Here is a 22498-nt window from a genome sequence, read left to right as displayed (position 1 = left end):
AAACAACTTACTATAGGCCCTGGCCGGTTGGCTCAGCGGTAGAGCGTCGGCCTGGCGTGCGGGGGACCCGGGTTCGATTCCCGGCCAGGGCACATAGGAGAGGCACCCATTTGCTTCTCCACCCCCCCTCCCTTCCTCTCTGTCTCTCTCTTCCCCTCCCGCAGCCAAGGCTCCATTGGAGCAAAGATGGCCCGGGTGCTGGGGATGGCTCCTTGGCCTCTGCCCCAGGCGCTAGAGTGGCTCTGGTCGCGGCAGAGCGACACCCCGGAGGGGCAGGGCATCACCCCCTGGTGGGCAGAGCTTCGACACTGGTGGGCGTGCCGGGTGGATCCCAGTCGGGAACATGCGGGAGTCTGTCTGACTGTCTATCCCCGTTTCCAGCTTCAGAAAAATACAGAGAAAAAGAAGAAAAAAAAAGAACTTACTATAGTTAAATCTATCTTTTTATTTATACTTTGGTTGCTCCGCTACTGCCCACCTTAAAAGCTGGAATGTCCACTAGTGGGCGGTAGGGACCAGGTTGACTACCACTGGATTAGAACACCATCCTGACATGCCAAGGTTGCAGGTTTAATCCCTGATCAGGGCACATACAAGGATCAACCAATGAATGCATAAATAAACGGAACAACAAACCAATGTTTCTCTCTGTAAATATTAATTTTTTTTTAATATACATAACACCAAGTTACATAAAACAGCCAATATTTCAAGTTCTGTTAATAAAGGGAAACAGGCAGCTCCAGAACCTCAAATACTGAAGGGAAAGCATTTAAGCCGATCAGATTAGGTTATACAAGCAACTCCTCCATGAAACACCAGAAACAGGAAGGCAGAGGACAAAAGCCATATATGACCTGCCCTGCACACCCATGACCTTACTGTAATAACCGTCCAAAAAAAGACTGGAAAACATGTGAATCACAACCAGCCTGGAGCATGTGATGAGGTGGTGTAACCTAGGGTAGCTCTAAGACCTCGGCCAGTGATCACTCTCACTCTTTCCAAGACCCTTGAGAGTACTGGGCTGCCCCGCAGCCTGGCAAACTGGCAGGAGCACTCTTGATGAGCTGAAAACCGATCACAAGGAATATTTGCTCATGCTGACCACCAGATGGCAAGGGGAGTTCCACTAGAGGCTAAACCTGTCCCCAAGCCATGACTGGAGGCCCCAGTTGTCATCTTTCCTAGAGGCCACCAGGAAAGAACTAGAGGTTTAAGGTTTCACCTCATCCACCCCACAGATGTGAAGCTAAGTAAGACTAAGCATAAATCTACCAAATCCGCCTGACCAGGCTGTGGCGCAGTGGATAGAGCATCAGACTGGGATGCAGAGGACCCAGGTTCGAGACCGCAAGGTTGCCAACTTGAGTGTGGGCTCATCTGGTTTGAGCAAAGCTCACCAGCTTAGACCCAAGGTCTCTGGCTCGAGCAAGGGGTTACTCAGTCTGCTGAAGGCCCACGGTCAAGGCACATATGAGAAAGCAATCAATGAACAACTAAGGTGTCGCAACAGGCAATGAAAAACTAATGATTGATGCTTCTCATCTCTCCGTTCCTGTCTGTCTGTCCCTGTCTATCCCTCTCTCTGACTCTCTGTCTCTGTAAAAAAAAATAATAAAAAATAAAAAAAATAAATCTACCAAATCCTCAGTATTGCTGGTAATAAGTTAAAATTTTTTCATTCATAAGGTCACACAGTTTTGGTAAATATGGGAAAACGTGACTTTTGACTTGTTCAACCTCCCCAAGTAATCTCTTTGAAAACCTCTAAAATGTTTATTCCAATTCTAAGAACTCATGCCCAAGAATCAATCACAATGGTACAAAGTTTTATGTATAATGTTCGTGACAGAATATTACTAATCAATTGGCAGAACAGCAGTCTACATGTCCAACAAGAAATTGGAGGAAAAACACATTCACACCATAATCGTGTGGAAAGAAGACTGAAGAAAGCTCCAGGCCTGTCAGAACCTGGTATAGACAAGTATGGGCACCAACACACCTGCAGACAAATGCCCCTCACAGTAGCAGGACAAAGGATAAAAGCAGTTACATCTCTGGGGGATGAAAGTACACGTGAGTTTTATTTTGTACTTCATACTTTAGTTATCTAAAATGCACATGATTACTTTTACAATTAGAAAAGAACCCAAATAAGCCAGGCAGAGAAAGACAAATATCGTATGATCTCAGTTATATGTGGAATCTAAGGAACAATGTGAACTGAGAAGCGAAATAGAGGCAGAGGCAGGGTCACAGGGACCAGAGGGACAGCTGTCAGAGGGAAGGGGAATGAGAGGATGGAATCAGAGAAGGTGAAGGGATTAGTGAAATTGTAACATACATAACACAGAGATACAGATAACAGGATAGCAAATCCCAGAGGAAAGAGGGGAGTTGGGGGACAGGGGGCAAAAGGGGTGTAGATGGGGACACAGGGGTTGAGGATGAGGGTGTTATATTCACTGGGATACTTTAATCCATGTTAACACAATAAATTTAAATAAAAAATAAAAATTTAGCCCCTGGCCAGTTGGCTGAGCAGTAGAGCATTGGCCCAGTGTGTGGAAGTCTCAAGGTCGATTCCCAGCCAGGGCACACAGGAGAAGCGCCCATCTGCCTCTCCACTCCTCCCCCTCTCCTTCCTCTCTGTCTTTCTCTTCCCCTCCTGCAGCCCAGGGCCCATTGGAGCAAAGTTGGCCCAGGCGCTGGGGATGGCTCCATGGCCTCCGCCTCAGGCACTAGAATGGCTCCAGCTGCAACAAAGCAATGACCCAGATGGGCAGAGCATCGTCCCCTGGTGGGCATGCCGGGTGGATCCAGGTCAGGCGCATGCAGGAGTCTGTCTGACTACCTCCCCGCTTCTAACTTCAGAAAAATACAAAAAGATAAATAAAAATTAAAAAAAAAAACCCACACTGCTTTTCAGTCCTTGTCAAAACCATGAGGGGCCTCTCCTGGCAAGTGTCTCAGGCGGCTCACATTTCCCTTCATGCTCCTAAAATCAGCTTCTTACATGCAGGGTCTGCCCTGTGGTTCAACAAGTGCCTCCACAAACATCTAAACCAATCCTCCCAAGTACCCTATAAATTAAGGGTTTCACTTGCCACTTTGTGTAAGGTCATGTCAACACAACTAAGTATAAGGTGACCCTGAATCCCTGAATGAGATGTGGCCCATTTCCCAATCACAACATCAAGATTTTGGATTCAATTTCCAACTTTCACAAATGTAGAAGGAACAAAAAAACTAAGCTTTCTCCTTTACTTATTCTACATACACATTTTAAACCACGTCATACAAAAGATTATTTTAGAAAAACTGCTACCTTCCATTCTCCCATTTCATGAATCAAGCTTACTCAGCTCTTACGTGTCTTTGGCCCACCACCTGAGCTGTCTCACACAGCTCACAGACCCATCCTTACCTGTTTAAGACACAGTCTGTCTTTAGTTAATAAGAATGTTTAAGCCCGACCAGGTGGTGGTGCAGTGGATAGAGCATCGGACTGGGATGCAGAGAACCCAGGTTCAAGACCCTGAGGTCACCAGCTTGAGCATGGCTCATCTGGTTTGAGCAAAGGCCCACCAGCTTGAACCCAAGGTCACTGGCTCCAGCAAGGGGTTACTCGGTCTGCTGAAGGCGCGCGGTCAAGGCACATATGAGAAAGCAATCAATGAACAACTAAGGTGTTGCAACACGCAATGAAAAACTAATGATTGATGCTTCTCATTTCTCTCCGTTCCTGTCTGTCTGTCCCTGTCTATCCCTCTCTCTGACTCACTCTCTGTCTCTGTAAAAAAAAATTAATTTTTTTTAATAAAAGAATGTTTAAGAATTTTTACCATTTTTACCACAAGCCACAATAATACGATCACAGCTCATGACCTGCACGAGCCACAGCATAAACTGCTTTCTTGACTTTCAAATGCTCATATGATTACCACCACCCCAGAGGTGAGCTCATGCCCCAGATATAACTGCTACACCTATTCTAAATCTGCCCTCTGCTTATTTGATGGGCCTGTTAGGTGGTCTCCTTGAACCTATAACCCAGTGTCAGGACTTCTGTGAGCCCCTAACCCAGTGTTAAGTAACCTGAGAGCCCCTAACCCAAGTTAAGTAACCTCTATAAGCCCTTAACGCAGCATCAAATAACTTGTGAGCACCCAGCACAGTATCAAGTGACTTGTGAGCTCATAACCCAGAGAAAAGTGACCTCTATGAGCTCCCAGTACAGCAAAAGGTGAACTTGAGCCCCTAACCTAGCCATTAGGTGACCTATGAATCCGCAATCCAGAATCAGGTGACCTATGAGCCCCCGGCCCAATAACAGGTGATCTGTGAGCCTCCAGCCTAGAGTCAAGTGACCTCTGCAAGTCCTAAGCCCAGCATCAAGTGACCTGGGAGCCCCTAACCCAGCATCAGGTGATCTATGAACCCCTAACAGGCACTGTCTATGGTCACATAGGTTCAGAGATCTCCTCCACTGAAACAGAGCTGGTGCTCCCTCAAAGAAAGGTACACCATACTGAGGAGTAAAAACTACTTCCCAAGGCCTGCCAACCCAGTGTCCTTTTCTGTGTAAAACAGAGACATGGGCAACAGAGAGTATGTAAGAAAACTCTCTCAAAATGTAACAGTCATACATTAACCAACTGGGCCACAGGAAGGCCAACTGAGTACTTACTTGGACACAAGAACAGCAGCTGCGTCTCGGGCCTTGTCGCTGACTACCAAGTAGGACTACAAAAAAGGAGAAATGACAGGCACCATTACACACAGGTTGAATCAAGGGCCCGCCCAGCCAGCCAGTCCCACACTTAGGAGCTTCCCAAGAGCCCAAGCTCACAAAGCTTACAGGTAGAGGCCAAATGCCAAAGCTGCACAAACCACTCCTGAGCCTGTACTAACAGCTGCAGGTGCCAACATGCTCACCCTCAGATAGGTGCCAAATCCACACAAAGCTTGTCACACTCCTTGATACACATTTAAAAAAACAGCAGAAAAATAAAACCAGTGTGTGTTACCCAACTATAACAATCACAGACTGTCCATGGAGCACACTTGTATAATGAGCATTTAGTATCAGAATAGTTAGGAGGCCCTGCTCAAATGGAAGGGCACCTGGGTTGAATACAAATGGCTAACTTTTCTTCTTTTTTTTTATTTTATTTTACTGAGAGGGGAGGCAGAGAGACTCCCACATGCACCCCAACCAGGATCCAACAGGCAAGCCTACTAGGGGGCGATGCTCTGACCATCTGGGGCGTTGCTCCACTGCAACCAGAGTCATTTTTTAGTGCCAGAGGAGGAGGACATGGAGCCATCCTAGGTGCCTGGGGCCAACTCACCTGAGCCAATCAAGCCATGGCTACAGAAGGGGGAGAGAGTGAGAGAGAGAGAGAGAGAGAGAAAAGAGAAGGGTGGAGCAGATGGTCACTTCTCCTGTGTGCCCTGACTGGAATTGAACCTGGGACATCCACACGCTGGGGCAACACTCTATCCACTGAGCCAACCAGCCAGAGCCATGACTAGCTTTTCTTAAGAGGCCCACCTTAAAAGGTTTCCAATTCTTGTCTCAACTTTTTATTTATTTATTTTTTTGGACAGAGAGACAGAAAGAGAGTCAGAGAGAGGGACAGATAGGGACAAACAAGAAGGGAGAGAGATGAGAAGCATCAACTCTTCGTTGCAGCTCCTTAGTTGTTCAGAGAATTGCTTTTTCATATGTGCCCTGACCAGGGTGCTACAGCAGAGCAAGTGACCCCTTGCTCAAGCCAGCAATGTCTGGGCTCGTACCAACGACCATGGGGTCATGTCTATGATCCCAGGCTCAAGCCAGCAACCCCTCACTCAAGCTGGTGAGCCCGCACACAAGCCAGATGAGCCTGCGCTCAAGCCAGCAACCTTGGAGTTTCAAACCTGGGTCCTCCGCATCCTAGTCCGACACTCTATACACTGCGCCATCAGCTGGTCAAGCTCAAGGTTTTTCAAATAATGCTTTTATAAGAGCTTTGCTCTGGGGTAGGCTTTCTGGACAACAACCACATATAGATGCCAAATCGTTAGAAATATAACACCCCTCACCTGGCAACCTGCCTAGGAGGTAAGCACCCAGGGACATCAAGGTGCTCATCACCACACTGCTGCTAATAGAACACACTTAGAAACAAAATTTCCATCTGTAAGAGATTTTTAAATTATGGTACAATCAATGCCTGACCTATGGTGGCGCAGTGGCTAAAGCGTCAACCTGGAAATGCTGAGGTCGCCGGTTCAAAACCCTGGGCTTGCCTGGTCAAGGCACATATGGGAGTTGATGCTTCCAGCTCCTCCCCCTTCTCTCTCTCTGTCTCTCTCTCCCTCTCTGTCTCTCTTTCCTCTCTAAAAATAAATAAGTAAAATTTAAAAAAAAAAAAAAAAATTATGGTACAATGGAGCACCTTTTCCCTTAAAGGTTATAAGGGAAAGAGCTGACATAAGACATTCAGAATATGTTGCCAAGAGTCACAGACCTGCAGAAAATCAGAAGCCTCTGTGCAAGTGGGCAGTGAGGAGCACCATAAAAAAAACACAGGCTCAGGAGCCAAACTGCCTGGTTAGAAATCTGGATCCATTTATGAGGATATGAACCAGCTAAGTTACTTGTTTTTATGCCTACTGTCTCCTCAGCAAAATGAAGATTAAAACAATGAACCAACTCATTAAGAAGGATTTAGCCTGGCCAGGTGGTGGCACAGTGGATAGAGCATCAGACTGGGATGCAGAGGACCCAGGTTCAAGATCCCGAGGTCGCCAGCTTGAGCGCAGGCTCATCTGGTTTGAGCAAAGAAAAGCTCACCAGCTTGGACCCAAGGTCACTGGCTCGAGCAAAGGGTCACTCGGTCTGCTGTAGCCCCCCAGTCAAGGCACATATGAGAAAGCAATCAATGAACAACTAAGGTGTCACAACGAAAAACTGATGATTGATGCTTCTCGTCTCTCTCCATTCCTGTCTGTCTATCCCTGTCTATCCCTCTCTCTGTCTATGTTTAAAAAAAAAAAAAAAAGGATTTAGTGAGTTAATAAGTGAAAAGCAATTAAGTCTGTACACAGCAGGAGCTCAATGAATGTTTGGTATAAAAGTATGGCAGGCAGACACTAAGGTGGCCCCTGGTCCTGCCTATGGGCACTTGCACCCTGTGTAATAATCCCTCTCGTATAGGCTGGACATAATTATTTGCTTCTAACCAAAAGAATGTGTGTGTTTGGAGGGGCATCACTTTCATAATCTGGTAACACATTACTTTGCTGTCTACTTTGCCAGCAGACAATACAGCTTGCTGGCTTTGATAGAATTAGCTGCCACGTTAGGGGGCTCATGTGGTAAGGATCAACCAACAAAGAATTGAAGTCCTTGGTCTAACAACCACGAAAGCTTAGAAGCAGACCCTGTTCTGGGGAGTCTTGACTGCAACTTGGGGAGACCACTATGCAAAGGGATGAGCAAAGCCACGCCTGGATTCCTTACCTACTGATTCTGAGACAATAAAACATGTGTTAAACTACTCAGTTTACGGTAATTTTAAAGCAACAATAGGTAACTTTAAAAATCTACATCTCGCCTGACCAGGCGGTGGCGCAGTGGATAGAGCGTCGGACTGGGATGCAGAGGACCCAGGTTCGAGCTCATCTGGTTTGAGCAAAGCTCACCAGCTTGGACCCAAGGTCGCTGGCTTGAGCAAGGGGTTACAAGGTCTGCTATAGCCCCACGGTCAAGGCACATATGAGAAAGCAATCAATGAACAACTAAAGTGCCACAACGAAAAATTGAGGCTTCTCATCTGTCTCTGTTCCTGTCTGTCCCTATCTATCCCTCTCTGATTCTCACTCTGTCTCTGTAAAATAAATAAATAAATAAATAAATAAATAAATAAATAAATAGAAATCTACATCTCGCCTGACCAGGCAGTGGTACAGTGAATAAAGAGCATCAGCCTGGAATACTGAGGACCCAGGTTTGGAACCCCAAGGTCTCTGGCTTGAGCGCAGGCTCATCTGGCTTGAGTTCAAAGGTCACTGGCTTAAAGCCCAAGGCCGCTGGCTTGAGCAACGGGTCATTGGCTCAGGTGTAGCCCCTGGGTCCCTGGTCAGCAAACTGTGGCTCCCAAGCCACATGCGGCTCTTAGGCCCCTTGAGTGTGGCTCTTCCACAAAATACCTCGTGCGGGTGCTACCTCGATAAGGAATGTACCTACCTATATAGTTTAAGTTTAAAAAATTTGGCTCTCAAAAGAAATTTCAATCGTTTTACTGTTGATATTTGGCTCTGTTAACTAATGAGTTTGCCAACCACTGGCCTATGAGAAAGCAATCAATGAACAACTAAGGTGCTACAACTATGACATGATGCTGCTCATCTCTCTCTTCCTCTCCATCTGTCCCTGTCTGTCCGTGTCTCTCTCGCTAAAAAATGAAAAATAATAAAATAACAAAAAAATAATAGCAGCAGTTGAAATATAAAGGTGTCAAAAATATACCTACTTAAACTCTAATATCAAAATGCATGTCTGACCAGGCAGTGGCACAGTGTATAAAGCATTTACCTGGGACACTGAGGACCCAGGTTTGACCCCAAGGTTACCAGCTTAAGCATGGGCTCATCTGGCTTGAGCATGGGATCACAGACATGACTCCATGGTTGCTGGCTTGAGCCCAAAGGTCCCTGGCTAAAGTGAAGCCCTGGGTCAAGGCACATATGAGAAGCAATCAATAAACAACTAAACTGCTACAACTAAGAGTTAATACTTCTTATCTCTCTCCCTCCTTGTCGTTCTTTCTCTTTCCCCTCTCTCTCGCTAAAAAAAAAAAAAAAAAAAGCTTCATGAACACAAAACTGAACACAAACTAGTGGTAACTATTAGCATGACCACACACACCTGTGCTATTTGGAGAATACGATCCATTATGGACATTCGCGTTTGGCCAGGTTGAGTGAGGAGGTTCCCATCAAGGCGTGAAAAATCAAAAGGGATCAGGCAGGTTACAGAGAGCCACAGTAGAAGCATGTAGCGGGTCTCCCAAGTCTAAGAAGTTAAGCCAAAGTAAAGTTATTTGGTTTAAAGGACAGAGACAACCCACAAGCCCCTCAAAGTCTGGGTGCCCTCCCTGCCTACCACAGGCCCTTCAAATGCCATCGACCTCAGAGCCTAAGGTACAGACCATCCTTTCTCCCCCGAACCCAACCTAACACACATCCTCTGTCATACGGACTTAGCTACTGCAGCAGACCCAAAGCAACAGCAAAGTGAACAAAAAATAGTATCAGTATGACAGCTTTTCTTCACTGGCTCCTTTCAGCAGACAATTAGCCTTTTGAGAAAACAGAAAGCAGATTATTTAAAAAGGTAAAAACAGAAGACTTAAAAAAATTCTCAACTTCTGATCAAAGACAAGTGCTCTTCTTTTCATCAGTCAATAAAACAAGATTCGGCTTTTGTCCTGGAATCACCATGAGGACACAAAAAGCAGAGAGTGAGAAGGCCTCACCCGTGTCAACTAAAATCAGGCACATTCATATTAAGACCATTCACTGTCCACTATTCCTTGTTTAATATTGGATGTATGTAACTGTTTTACTGCACAGTATTGGATTGGTGTTCTTTGCACAGTTAGCAGTAAATAAAAATTAGCATTTAAAATTGCTAAAAAAAAAAAAAAAAGACCATTCACTGAGCTGTAGTTATAAACCATGGGCTCTTCTGAATGCAACATGCAGAAGAATGCTCCCACCTAGGGTCTGTCTGCTCTCCACAGAAAGGCCTGCTTATGAGTAACCATCAGGGGCACCTGGGAACTTGGGATTTCACGACAGTTCCCATTATTCCCTGACAAGGACGACTCTGTGCCTAAACTGTTTGTAGAAACCATGACGTTTATGCTGAACACCTGCTTTCCTCTTGGGCATCTGAAGTTTTAGTATGTGCTCAGCAGAGAGTACCCACATGACCAGTCCCCATAGAAACCCCTGGCTCTAGTCTCCACAAACTTCCGTGGGGGACACTTCTCATGTGTTCTCCTAACTCAGTGCTAGGGAATTATAAGTGTTCTATGGGAGAAAACTCTGGGAGCTTCCTGCTGGTTTCTCCAGACTTGACCCATGTGCCTTTCCCTTTGCTGATTGTGCTGTAATAAATAATGGCCACAGAAGAAGTATATGCTGACTCCTGCATGTGGTCCTAGGAAGTCATCAAACTTGAGAGTGGTCTTGGTGACCCTCAACATAAGTAATTTTAATTTTTATTTTTCAACTACAGTTTACTTTCAATATTTTGAATTAGTTTCAAGTGTATAGCAGAGTGGTGATAATGTCGTATTTTACAAAGTGGTCCCCCTGTTATTTCCAGTACCCAACTACTAACAATATCCCCTATGCTATAATTTACATCCCTGTGACTATTCTGTCACTAACCAATCTGTACTTTCTTTTTTTTTTTTTTTTTGTATTTTTCTGAAGTTGGAAACGGGGAGGCAGTCAGACAGACTCCCGCATGCGCCCGGTCGGGATCCACCCAGCACGCCCACCAGGGGGCGATGCTCTGCCCATCTGGGGTGTTTGCTCTGTTGCAACCAGAGCCACTCTAGTGCCTGGGGCAGAGGCCAAGGAGCCATCCCCAGCGCCCGGGCCATCTTTGCTCCAATGGAGCCTTGGCTGCGGGAGGGGAAGAGAGAGACAGAGAGGAAGGGGGGGGGGGGGTGGAGAAGCAAATGGGCGCTTTTCCTGTGTGCCCTGGCCGGGAATCGAACCCGGGTCCCCCGCACACCAGGCCGACGCTCTACCGCTGAGCCAACCGGCCAGGGCGATAGTTTTTTCTTTACAGAGGGAAAGTATCATGTAAAAAAAAAAGAAAACCAAGAATAAAAGAAATGAAAGTGATACAAAACAGCCTAACATAAGACTGAAAGAAACAGGCAGATGGCACTCCAGAATAGGGGTGCAGCAAATAAGGGAAGAAAGAGGAGGGAGCAAGCTGGAAGCAAAAAGGAGAAAAGGGACACTCACTTCATGATCTTTAGGATTCTGATTTGTAAACATATTTAAAACAGGCTGTACATCAGCTACTTCATGAGGAAATAAATGAAGAACTGTTTTATATCCTCGAACCTAACAAATAAAAAAGGAAGTGAATTATTATATTAGAAAACATATAGTGGCAAAATTATCTTTTTTTCAAAAATCACCACCTATGCCACCCAATGATCAAAGAGAATTGTATATTACAGTGATACAACTTAGTATACTAAAGAAGATTACCCATGCTTCCTAAGTCATTTCATAGATATATGTTCAGTCCCCATTTGTCTAACACATCTTACATATGATTCATCAGAAACGTATATGTTACAAAGTAAAGTTTTGCTTCAACCTTGTTTATGTGACTACCCTGTGAAATTTATAAAAAATAAGTCCTGGAGAACCTCAAAGGTCCCCAAGCTCATTAAGACTTCCATAAGCCTGACTAGGTGGTGGTGCACTGGATAGAGTCGGACTGGGACATGGAGGACCCAGGTTCAAAACCCTGAGGTCACTGGCTTGAGTGAGGGCTCACCAGCTTGAGCGCGGGGTCACTGGCTTGAGTGTGGGATCATAGACATGAACCCATGGTCGCTGGTACAAACTCAAAGGTCGCTGGCTTGAAGCCCAAGGTCCCTGGCTTGAGCAAGGGGTCACTCTTTCTGCTGGAATCCCCAGTCAATGCATATGTGAAAAAGTAGTCAATAAACAACTGAAGGAGCTGCAATGAAGAACTAATGTTTCTCATCTCTCTCCATTCCTGCCTGTCTGTCTCTATCTGTCCCTCTCTCTGATTCTATCTCTGTTTCTCACACACACACACACACACACACACACACACACACACACACACAAAGACTTCCATAAAATGCTGCAGCTTACCACCTTCAGGAAAGACCCTGCACTGGACCAACCAAGCTGCACAGAAGTGTGCACTCTTACTGACCAATGGCCTCTCTCTACCACAGAGCAGGCACTATTGCAACATGTAGCCCCCTAGAACCACAAACCCCACCCTGAGATGACTAAGTCACTCCCATGGTAAAAACTGCAAACACTATGTGCAGGCCAACCATGGATATTACTTGAGAGCTTGTAGGATGCAGAGTATCAGGCCCAACCCCAGACATACTAACTTTATTATAACAAGGTCTCCAGGAGATTCATCTGCACATTAAAGTTTGAGAAGCACTTCCATTTCCACAAAGTTTGCTTTATCCTTGTAAAAACCTTAAGTCATCTGTGTCTCTCTTCCTTTCTAGTTAGGTGGTACTTGATGTATTCAAATGCAAAATGCTAAATACCTTGAACATTATTGCAGCCAAAGGATCCACTGTTACTAATACTGAATCCCAAAAATATGGTAAAAAAATAATAAAACCCACAACTTATGTATGCAAAACAACTCCCCCCCCCAAAAAAAAGTGCTTATAAATGTTACCTTGGTGATGATGTAAAGAAACTTAAAAGCCAGATGTACAAGGTCAGCTGGAGAGGTCCCATCTTGCACTATTTCCAACAGTAAGGTCATCATCCATTCTAGAGAAAAAAGACATACAAAACATTTGCTATAGTATTAATCAACAAGACATTAAAACAAAATGCCAGCCTGACTAGGCTGTGGCGCAGAGGACAGAGCGTCACCCTGGGAAGCTAAAGACCCAGGTTCAAAATCCCAAGGTCACTGGCTTGAGTGCAGGCTCACCAGCTTGAAAGCGGGGTCGCAGCTTGAGTGTGGGATCATAGATATGACCCCACAGTTGCTGTCTTGAGCCCAAGGTCACTGCCTTGAGTCCAAAGGGCAGTGGCTTGAACAATGGGTCATTAGCTCAGCTGGATCTCCCCCCCCCCTCGCCGTCAAGGCACATATAAGAAAGCAATCAATGTACAACTAAGTCGCCACAACTACAAAGTTGATGCTTCTCATCTCTTTCCTTCTGTCTGTCTCTCATGAAGAAAAAAGATTTAGACAAATTACAGAGCTTCAAAATAAAGCAAAAACTGAGAACTGAAAGGAGAAAGACAAATCTGTAACTACAGTTGAATATTTCTATACTCCTCTCCAGATTTGACAGAATGAGTGAAAAGAAAATCAGTAAGGATAGGCCCTGGCCGGTTGGCTCAGCGGTAGAGCCTCGGCCTAGCATGCGGAGGACCCGGGTTCGATTCCCGGCCAGGGCACACAGGAGAAGTGCCCATTTGCTTCTCCACCCCTCCACCGCGCTTTCCTCTCTCTCTCTCTCTTCCCCTCCCGCAGCCAAGGTTCCATTGGAGCAAAGATGGCCCGGGCGCTGGGGATGGCTCTGTGGCCTCTGCCTCAGGCGCTAGAGTGGCTCTGGTCGCAACATGGTGACGCCCAGGATGGGCAGAGCATCGCCCCCTGGTGGGCAGAGCATCGCCCCTGGTGGGCGTGCCGGGTGGATCCCGGTCGGGCGCATGCGGGAGTCTGTCTGACTGTCTCTCCCTGTTTCCAGCTTCAGAAAAATGAAAAAAAAAAAAAAGAAAATCAGTAAGGATATAAAAATCACATGATTGTCTCAAAATATCAAAAAAATAAAAACAAAATGCATCCAAACTGGAAGAGTAAAACTCTCACTCTTTGTAGATGACATAGTATATAGAGAGAACCCTAAAGTCTCCACAAAAAAAATACTAGAACAAGCGACTTCAGTAAAATTTTAGGATACAGAATCAATGTAAGAGCACTCAGAAAGTAAAAACTGTCAGAATAAATTCAGAGTCATCTTCCATGTGCAAAACAAAAAGCAGAACTAGGAGGGAAAAGCTAAGGGAGCCAGAGGATCACTCCTGGAAATTCAACATCCAATTCAAAGGTGCACCAGAAAAAGCAGAAGCAGAGAAGTGACTAAAAACATACCAGAAACAAAGTTTCCTGTGCTGAAAGATGCAAGTGTTCAGTCTACAACTGCCTTGGATAAGAAAAGAAGGCCCAGAGCACATCACACCCTCATGAAACATCAGGTTTTAGAAATTATCAGAGGCAAAAAAGGTCCTGGAAAAGAAACTCATACACGGGGCCTGGCATTAGTGAATGAGGGTTCCGACTCCACCAGCTGAGCTATCAGCTATCAGCCAAGGTTTATTCTGCCTGAGACAGGAGAAAGCTTACCTTCTATAAAACCTGTTGGTTACTTAGAACAACAACACGCACCAGCCCGCTTTTTAGAATTGCACTTGTGCACAGTAAAGCTAAACCTTCCTGTCTACATCTTTAAATCTCAACAACCCTATCAGGCAGGTAGTGCTGATAACCCAGTTTTACTGGGAGGAAACTCAACCACAGAGCAGCAAAGTGGTGGGAGTAAAATGTAAATCCAAGTGGTCTGGCTTCAGGGCTCACATGCCCACCCTCCATCTTTCAACTTCAATTATTCCTACTACCGTATTCCTTTCCAAGTTCACTGCCAGAAGCATTGTTACTTTATGCAGAAAGAAAATAACTGCTGCCTGAGATGAGTTGGCGCAGTGGATAAAGCATCAACCTGGAGGTCACAGGTTCCAAACCCTGGGGCTGGCCTTGCCTGGTCAAGGCACATGTAGGAGTTGATGCTTTCTACTCCTCACCCTGTGCCCCCCCATCTGTCTGTCTATCTGTCTGTCTCTCTCTGCTCTCTCCCCTCCCCTAAAATAAATACAAATAAAATCTTGAAAACAAAAAAGCCCTGGCTGTGGTTGGTTGAGAGCATCCACCTGAAGCACGGAGGTTGCCGGTTTAATCCCTAGTCAAGACACATACAAGAAACAAATTGATATTCCTGTCTCTCTGTCTCTCTCTCTCCCTACCTCTCTCACTAAAATCAATAAATTAAAAAAAAAATTTTTAAGAAAAATAAGATAATTGCTATCAGTATGAATTGTTCAAATTTTTTTTTTTTTTTTACAAAGACAGAGAGAGAGTCAGAGAGAGGGATAGACAGGGACAGACAGACAGGAACGGAGAGAGATGAGAAGCATCAATCATTAGTTTTTCGTTGCGACACCTTAGTTGTTCATTGATTGCTTTCTCATATGTGCCTTTAGCGCGGGCCTTCAGCAGACTGAGTGACTCCTTGTTCGAGCCAGCGACCTTGGGCTCAGGCCGGTGAGCTTTTGCTCAAACCAGATGAGCCCATGCTCAAGCTGGCGACCTCGGGGTCTCGAACCTGGGTCCTTCCGCATCCCAGCCCGAGGCTCTATCCACTGCGCCACCGCCTGGTCAGGCCAAAAATAATTTTTTTTTAAAAAAAGGTCAAAAAATCCTGTCCAAGGTGTCCTATACTACAATCTGTCCCTTCATTTGGAGTTAACCCTCAAGGACTCCTACCAGGACAACTTTGGCAAATGGAGGTTACTCATATACCTTAATTTGGCAAACAGTCCTATGTCCACATTACAGTGGATACTTACTCTGGATTTATATACATAGTAACCTTTGCCAGAACAGGAGAGGCTGCTAAGCAGGTTATACCTCATTGTCTGTATGCATTTTTCTATATTGTATTTCCTAAACTGGTTAAAACTGACATTGCTACCTGACCTGTGGATAAAGCATAGACCTGGAAATGCTGAGGTTGCCGGTTCGAAACCCTAGGCTTGCCTGGTCAAGGCACATATGGAGTTGATGCCTCCTGCTCCTCCCCCCTTCTCTCTCTCTCTCTCTCCTCTCTCTCTCTCGCTCTCTCCTTTCTAAAATTAATAAATAAAATAAAAAATAAAAAAACTGACAATGCTCCTGCATATGTAGCAAAAGCATTTACTGTATTCTGAAAAAACCTTTCGAATTATGGGTATTTCTTACAATCTTTAAAGTCAAGGTATTATTAAAGTATACCCAGCAAATATTTTAAGGTCAATTTAAAAAAAATTTAAAAGGGGGGAGTCATAGCCTGGAACTCCTACAGGTCTACCATATCATGCTAATTTTACTTAAAAATTTTAAAATTTCTTTGGAATGCTGATGAATAGGAGACGTCAAATCTTCTCCTGCAAACTTCTACCTTCTTTTATTTGATCCAGCTAATAACAGTTCTGTCTTTTTCCAAATAGCTCCAGATATACAGAAAAGGTTTATATAGGCGAATGGGGATCCTCAAACTCCTAAGCGAGATCTTCTGAGCATGGCTTTTAAGGTACCAAGAGGCAGAAAAAGCCCAATAGAGATCAGGTGAAATACCAGCTTTTAGGATATGCCCTTAAAGGCTCCAATGCCTCAAAGGGGTCTCATAGGAATCCATCTGGGTCCTGCTTCAATAGTGAAAAGGAAGGTCATTGAGCTAAAGCCTGCCAGACCTACATGCCTTTGCTGTGAGGAAAAAGGGACACTGGAAGGTAGGCTTCCCCCTCGCTCCTCTAAGGGAGGGTTCAGTCTCTTCCAGCCCTGCTCCAGCCACCTCTGACCTAACCTTGCCCAGAATGCTGGGGTTTGCCACTGAAGGCTGAAGGTGCCCAGGGCCGTTGGCCCCATCTACGACACTGTGGATGAGCCTAGGATATTTATTCCAAGAAGCAGGTAAAGTGATCTCATTTGCACAAGGGCCACTTAACTATGTCTTGCCTGAATAGTCAGGTTTTTTATTCTTCCTTCAAAGATCTCTGTTGTGGGTGTTGATAGTCCTATTTTCTGCTGCTTCGTTCAATATATAGTGTTTCCTTTATTCCTCCTACCTCAATGCCCCACTCATATTTCAGGCTGGGATCTACTCCTAATTTAGAGCTCTCTCTCCCCCTTTTGCCAACTTTTATTATGAATCTACCTTTGCCACCCAGCTTAGTGTATCCCAAGGTTCTCTTTACCATGCCACAGTCGCAGAGCTCCAGGGAAAAGCACCCTGGTCTCATCTCTCCAGGCAGGGGAGAACACAGAAGCTCCATCTCCACACATGCTGCAGATGGCTTTTCCAGTCTACCTGAATCATTACCAGCTAGAAGCAGCGGTCACTGGGACTTGGATGTGAGCTGCAAAGTATAGAATTGTGACAATTCCAGTGCCATGCGGACTTTTCCTGGATGTGGACTTTTTCTGGACTCCTGCTCCTTGTGATAGCTCCTAATGGACTGAACTGGGGTAGGGTTGCATTTGCAGGGATTTGGAATGGTGTTGGTGCCAACTTGGACTTGGTGAACATGTTAAGGACACTACTCTTTTATGGATTCTTGTTGTATTGGCCAAGAGTTTGCTTAAAGGCTTTAATCACTGTAAAAAAAATATATATAGATAAAGAAGATGTGGCACAGATACACTATGGTATACTACTCAGCCATAAGAAATGATGACATCGGATCATTTACAACAAAATGGTTGGATCTTGATAACATTATACGAAGTGAAATAAGTAAATCAGAAAAAAACAAGAACTGCAGGATTCCATACATTGGTAGAACATAAAAATGACACTAAGAGACATGGACAAGAGTGTGGTGGTTACGGGGTGCGGGGGGAGGGAAGGAGGGGGAGGGGGAGGGGGAGGGGGAGGAGAGGGGGAGGGGCACAAAGAAAACTAGATAAAAGGTGACTGGAGGACAATCTGACTTTGGGTGATGGGTATGCAACATAATTGAATGACAAGATAACCTGGACATGTTTTCTTTGAATATATGTACCCTGATTTATTGATGTCACCCCATTAAAATTAATAAAAATTTATTTTAAAAAAAAAAGGTCAAAAAATCAATACAAGAAACAAAAGAAATGAACAAAGAAAATCATTCCCACCTGACCAGGTGGTGGTACAGTGGACAGAGCATAGGGATGCAGAGGACCTGAGGTCGCAGGCTTGAGCGCGAGCTCATCTGTTTTGAGCAAAGCTCACCAGCTTGAGCCCAAGATCAATGGCTTAAGCAAGGAGTCACTCAGTCTGCTGTAGCCCGGTCAAGGAACATATGAGAAAGTAATCAACAAACAACTAAAATGCTGTAACAAAGAATTGGTGTGGCCCTGGCAGGTTGGCTCAGTGGTAGAGCGTTGGCCTGGCATGCAGAAGTCCCGGGTTCGATTCCCGGCCAGGGCACACAGGAGAAGCGCCCATCTGCTTCTCCACCCCTCTCCCTCTCCTTCCTCTCTGTCTCTCTCTTCCCCTCCCACAGCCTAGGCTCCATTGGAGCAAAGATGGCCCGGGCACTGGGGATGGCTACTCGGCCTCTGCCCCAGGCGCTAGAGTGGCTCTGGTCACAACAGAGCGAAGCCCCGGAGGGGCAGAGTGTCGCCCCCTGGTGAGCGTGCTGGGCGGATCCCGGTCGGGCGCATGCGGGAGTCTGTCTGACTGTCTCTTCCCTGTTTCCAGCTTTAGAAAAATACAGAAAAAAAAAAAAGAATTGGTGCTTCTCATCTCTCTCCCTTCTGTCCCTATCTGTCCCTCTCTCTGTCTCCATCACAGAAAAAAATCATTCCCCTCATTAAATTAAAGGAAACTCAAGCCTCACTGTCTCCATCTATAAATGGAGACACACATGGGAGTGTGCTCCTTCGATTCTGCAAGGACTAAAAAAAGCACTTGCTCCTGTGCAACACAGACTCCAAGGCAAACAGATTAAAACATACATTAACAAAAGATGTATTTTTAAAATAGCATTGAGGAAGAAGGCAAATCACATCCACTCCCCAAGGAACACATCAAGGAACACTTGGAACTCATGCCACTACCAGAGCTCTGTTAAAACAGCCCAGCTCCAGCCTGACCAGGCGGTGGTGCAGTGGACAGGCCGTCAGACTGGGATGCAGAGGACCAGGTTCAAGACCCCGAGGTCGCCAGCTTGAGCACGGGCTCATCTGGTTTAAGCAAAAAGCCCACCAGCTTGAACCCAAGATCGCTGGCTCCAGCAAGGGGTTACTCGGTGACCCGCGGTGAAGGCACATATGAGAAAGCAATCAATGAACAACTAAGATATTGCAACGCACAATGAAAAACTAATGATTGATGCTTCTCATCTCTCTCCGTTCCTGTCTATCCCTCTCTCTGACTCACTCTCTGTCTCTGTAAAAAATAAATAAATTTAAAAAATAAATAAAATAAAAATAAAACAGCCCAGCTCCGCTAACAAGTAAGACCCAGGCACTTTCCTCCTGGCAAACATGCAAACACGCAAACACACACACACACACAGGCTTTTGTGATTATCTGTAATTGCAGTAAATTACTAAAATCAAAGTCATCAGCCTCTATTCTTACCAAGGTGTGGATCCAACAGATGAGGCTGCTCCTGGTATTTGTCCATTATTACTAAGAAGAAAAATGAGAATAAATATCACTAAGGTAAACATGCACAGGAGCCTCAGAAATCTTTTGAGTTTTCCCTCGCTGACTCCACGGTCAGCTCCTCTTCAGCACCAGCACATGCAGCTCCCAAGAGCAGGGGCCAACCGGGGTGAGCCCCTCGGTGCCACCATATCCTGGCCTCCTTCTCTTGGCTTGCTTTGCACAACTTCCTTTTGGGTCCTCATCTAACTTCTCAGAACCCTTCCTCCTCCTTTTTCCCTCTCCATTTCACAGATATGCTTCCATTCTCCCTTTCATTGACACACACCTTCCACTCCTTTAGTTTCCCCTCTAACATATCCCAACAATGCCTTCACAGCAGGACTCCCTTAAACCCACATGCCCTCAAGCCCCCTACCAACCCCTCCCAGCAGGACCTCCTTAACCCCAGGCAGCCTGGTTTCAACTCCCAGCAGCTACAACTGCTACTATCAGATCCAAGGACCACCTCACCAACGGCAGTTTTTACCACGTGACCACTGCCCAGGAATGGGGAAAACAGGCTTTCACAAGCCCTTGGATATTCAACTCACTCACCAGATAGTTCTGTGCACAAGGTATTGTTAGTCCTGACCCCCAATGACAGCCACAGAAACAGACTGAGCAACCAGCCCAAGTGACAGAGCAATGATAAATCCAAAAACCAACTGCCAAAGCTGGTCTGCTCAGCTGGCCACTGTGTGTGCTCACCCCTTGTCCCCCCTCCTCACAGCTGTCTGGAGGACGGGTGCTATGCCTTTTCCACTCAGTTGGCCCTGTGAACTCAGGGCTGTCATTACAGACCCAGGAAAACAAAGCTGACCTGACTAGTGGTGACACAGTGACTAGAGGGGTCAACCTAGGACGCTGAGGTCCCAGGTTCAAAAACCTGAGGTCGCCGCTTCAGCGCAGGCTCACCAGCTTGATCAAGAGGTCACTGGTTCGGCTGGACAGTCAAAGCATGTACGAGAAGCAATCAATGAACAACTAAAGTGGCACAACTATGAGTTGATACTTCTCAACTCCCTATGTCTCTTTCACTTTAAAAAAATGAAAGAAAGAGAAAGATCACTGCAAAAATTGGCCCTGGACAGGTAGGTCAGTGCAGCAGCATCCCGCACACCAAGGTTGCAGCTTCAACCCCCGCTCAGAGCACATACAAGATGCAACCAATTAATGCACAACTAAATGGAACTAAGTGGCACAGTGAGTTGATACTTCTCTTTCTCCTGCCTTCCTCCCCCCACCCCAAGTCAACGGAAAAATTTTAAAATGTATAGAAATTTCTTTAGCTAAAGGGTCTACAAACTTGGTTTACTGAATTAAAGAACCCTACTTAATTAAGTAGCTATGGGATCCTTAGGAATCGTTTAATTATTGATTAGGAGACATCTGCAGACCCTGAGCGCTTACACCAATCCCTTACCTAGCACAAGGCTGCCCACCATCCGACCATCGCACCCTCCCGAAGCGGGGCCCCGTTCGCCGCTGGCCTGTCCGCTGCTCACACACTCCAAGGGCGGACCCGGAGCGGCAAGGCTATACACGCCCCTGCCCTGCTCTAGGCGGCCTGGGCTGCAGCTGCTGTGACAGGAGCTATTCCGCGCTGTCCTAAGTTCCAGCGTGCGAAGTGTGGAAGAACACGAGAAGTTAGTCGACTGCGGCTGCAACCCGCGAACCACTGAGGACCCTCCTGCACGTGTGCTCAAACCCCGAATTAGCTTCAAAGAACCACTCTCACCCGGAGGACGGCCAAGTCGCCGAGCAGGGCCCCCGCACCTTGAACTTCCCAGGCTGCAGCTCCGCAGGGACCAGGCGCCGACCGCCGCAGCAGTCCGCACAGCCCTTTGCTCCCTCAACCAGCAACTAAAGGACGCCTGCAGTAGCACGCACCGCAACTCCAGGAGACTGGGCTGCACGCGCCAGACCTGGTCCCACGGCGCTGCTCAGTAACTCCCCTCCGGAGCGCCTTCAGCGGTGAGGGTTTCTGTTCAGCACCTGCCTCACCCCACTCTCACCGCTCTCGGGAGAACCTGTGCTCCGCCGTGTTCTTAAGACTGGAAGTTAGACCACCCAGGTCCGCACAGCCACCCTCACCGTCCAGGCGCGGCATGCGCCCACACCACATGGTCTCACTCAGGCAGGCGCCGAGTTTGAGACCGGCGCCTGCTAGTGGCCTACGCAGTCACATGAGAAAGGAAACGAAGGGCAGCATCAGGGCCCGCAAAGCCTCTTCCCGCCCTCCGGCCTAGCACGCACCTCGGAACCGCTGCAGGGTGCTCTCCCAGGCCGTGCGGTCCTTGAACACCGCCTGCAAGCGGCCCAGGAGAGCGCGAGTCTCTGCGCTGTCGTTGAAAGCCTCGAGGGCCCCGCCGCGAGCCAGTGCTCCGTCCTCAGGCCCATCCTCCAGCCCGTCCTTCTGCGCACCCGCAGGAAGCTCCTCGCTCAGGTCCATTCTCAGCATCGGGACGCGGGACACAGGTTCAACTTTGGCGAAAGCACACAAGGAAGCAGCAAACGGAGCGAACGATGCTAGCCCCGCCTCGCGACCTCCGACCTCACACGCAGGCCCCTCTACGGCGCGCGCAAGTCATCAAAAAGGAGCGCATGAAGGCGGAGCCACGCTCGGAAGGGGCGCGGGCCCGAAGAACCGAGCCCAGTTGGCGTAAAGCCCGGGCAATGTTGGGGGTGGAGTCCGAGCGGAGTCTGAGGCGGGGTCAGGGGAAGTTTGGGCCCGTGGGGGGGGGGGGGGGGGGAGACGAAGTCGGGGGGCGTGTCTAAGCTAGTGAGCGGGGGCAGGGGCTTCTGAACCTGTTGGGATGGTAGTGGCATTTTGGGCAATCGGGCGGTGGCTGGGATGCGGTCCTTGCTGGGGATTGGAGGAAGACACCCTAGGCCCGGAACCACCGGCCCCCTATGCCATTTCCGGAGCTTTCCTAGCGCCGTAGGTCTGGTAGCAGCGCAGCTGCCCTGGCAGCCTCTGCGCTCGTCAGCTCCAGACAGCATCGGGCAGACTTGGGTTCTACCCATGATGGCAGTTTGTGTTTGAGATCGTCAGATGTTTGTAAGGAAGCGTTTAGGATGGACTTCTTTTTAGGAAGTCTTCAACAGGCCCAACAGGCTCATATGTCTATGTTGGGAACCAATTCCACTAGACAACAGCACTTTACAGAAAAGAGAAACATGGGTCCTCATACTGCCACTAA

At 46.9% G+C, this 22498-nt stretch overlaps 1 protein-coding gene across 4 annotated transcripts in view; it reads right to left on the bottom strand.

Annotated features, from left to right (window-relative positions):
• Positions 1-21854, bottom strand: part of TBCD (tubulin folding cofactor D) — a 194120-nt gene extending 172266 nt beyond the window's left edge. For 3 of the 4 annotated variants that reach the window (XM_066381665.1, XM_066381668.1, XM_066381666.1), the window contains exons 1-6: positions 21552-21854; positions 19227-19277; positions 12503-12600; positions 11050-11151; positions 8927-9073; positions 4697-4752 (exon numbers count right to left, since the gene is read on the bottom strand). In XM_066381665.1, the coding sequence (XP_066237762.1) occupies positions 4697-4752; positions 8927-9073; positions 11050-11151; positions 12503-12600; positions 19227-19277; positions 21552-21756 (659 nt within the window). In that variant the 5' untranslated portion in view covers positions 21757-21854. The remainder of the gene's footprint in view (positions 1-4696; positions 4753-8926; positions 9074-11049; positions 11152-12502; positions 12601-19226; positions 19278-21551) is intronic. The other variant, XM_066381667.1, reaches the window with a different exon arrangement.
• Positions 21855-22498: the final 644 nt, after the last annotated feature.

Source organism: Saccopteryx leptura, chromosome 4 (assembly GCF_036850995.1).
Source record: "Saccopteryx leptura isolate mSacLep1 chromosome 4, mSacLep1_pri_phased_curated, whole genome shotgun sequence".
In the NCBI taxonomy this organism is placed as follows: Eukaryota; Metazoa; Chordata; class Mammalia; order Chiroptera; family Emballonuridae; genus Saccopteryx; species Saccopteryx leptura.
The sequence above is the reverse complement of the archived record's forward strand: the minus strand, read 5'-3'. Positions and strand labels throughout refer to the sequence as shown.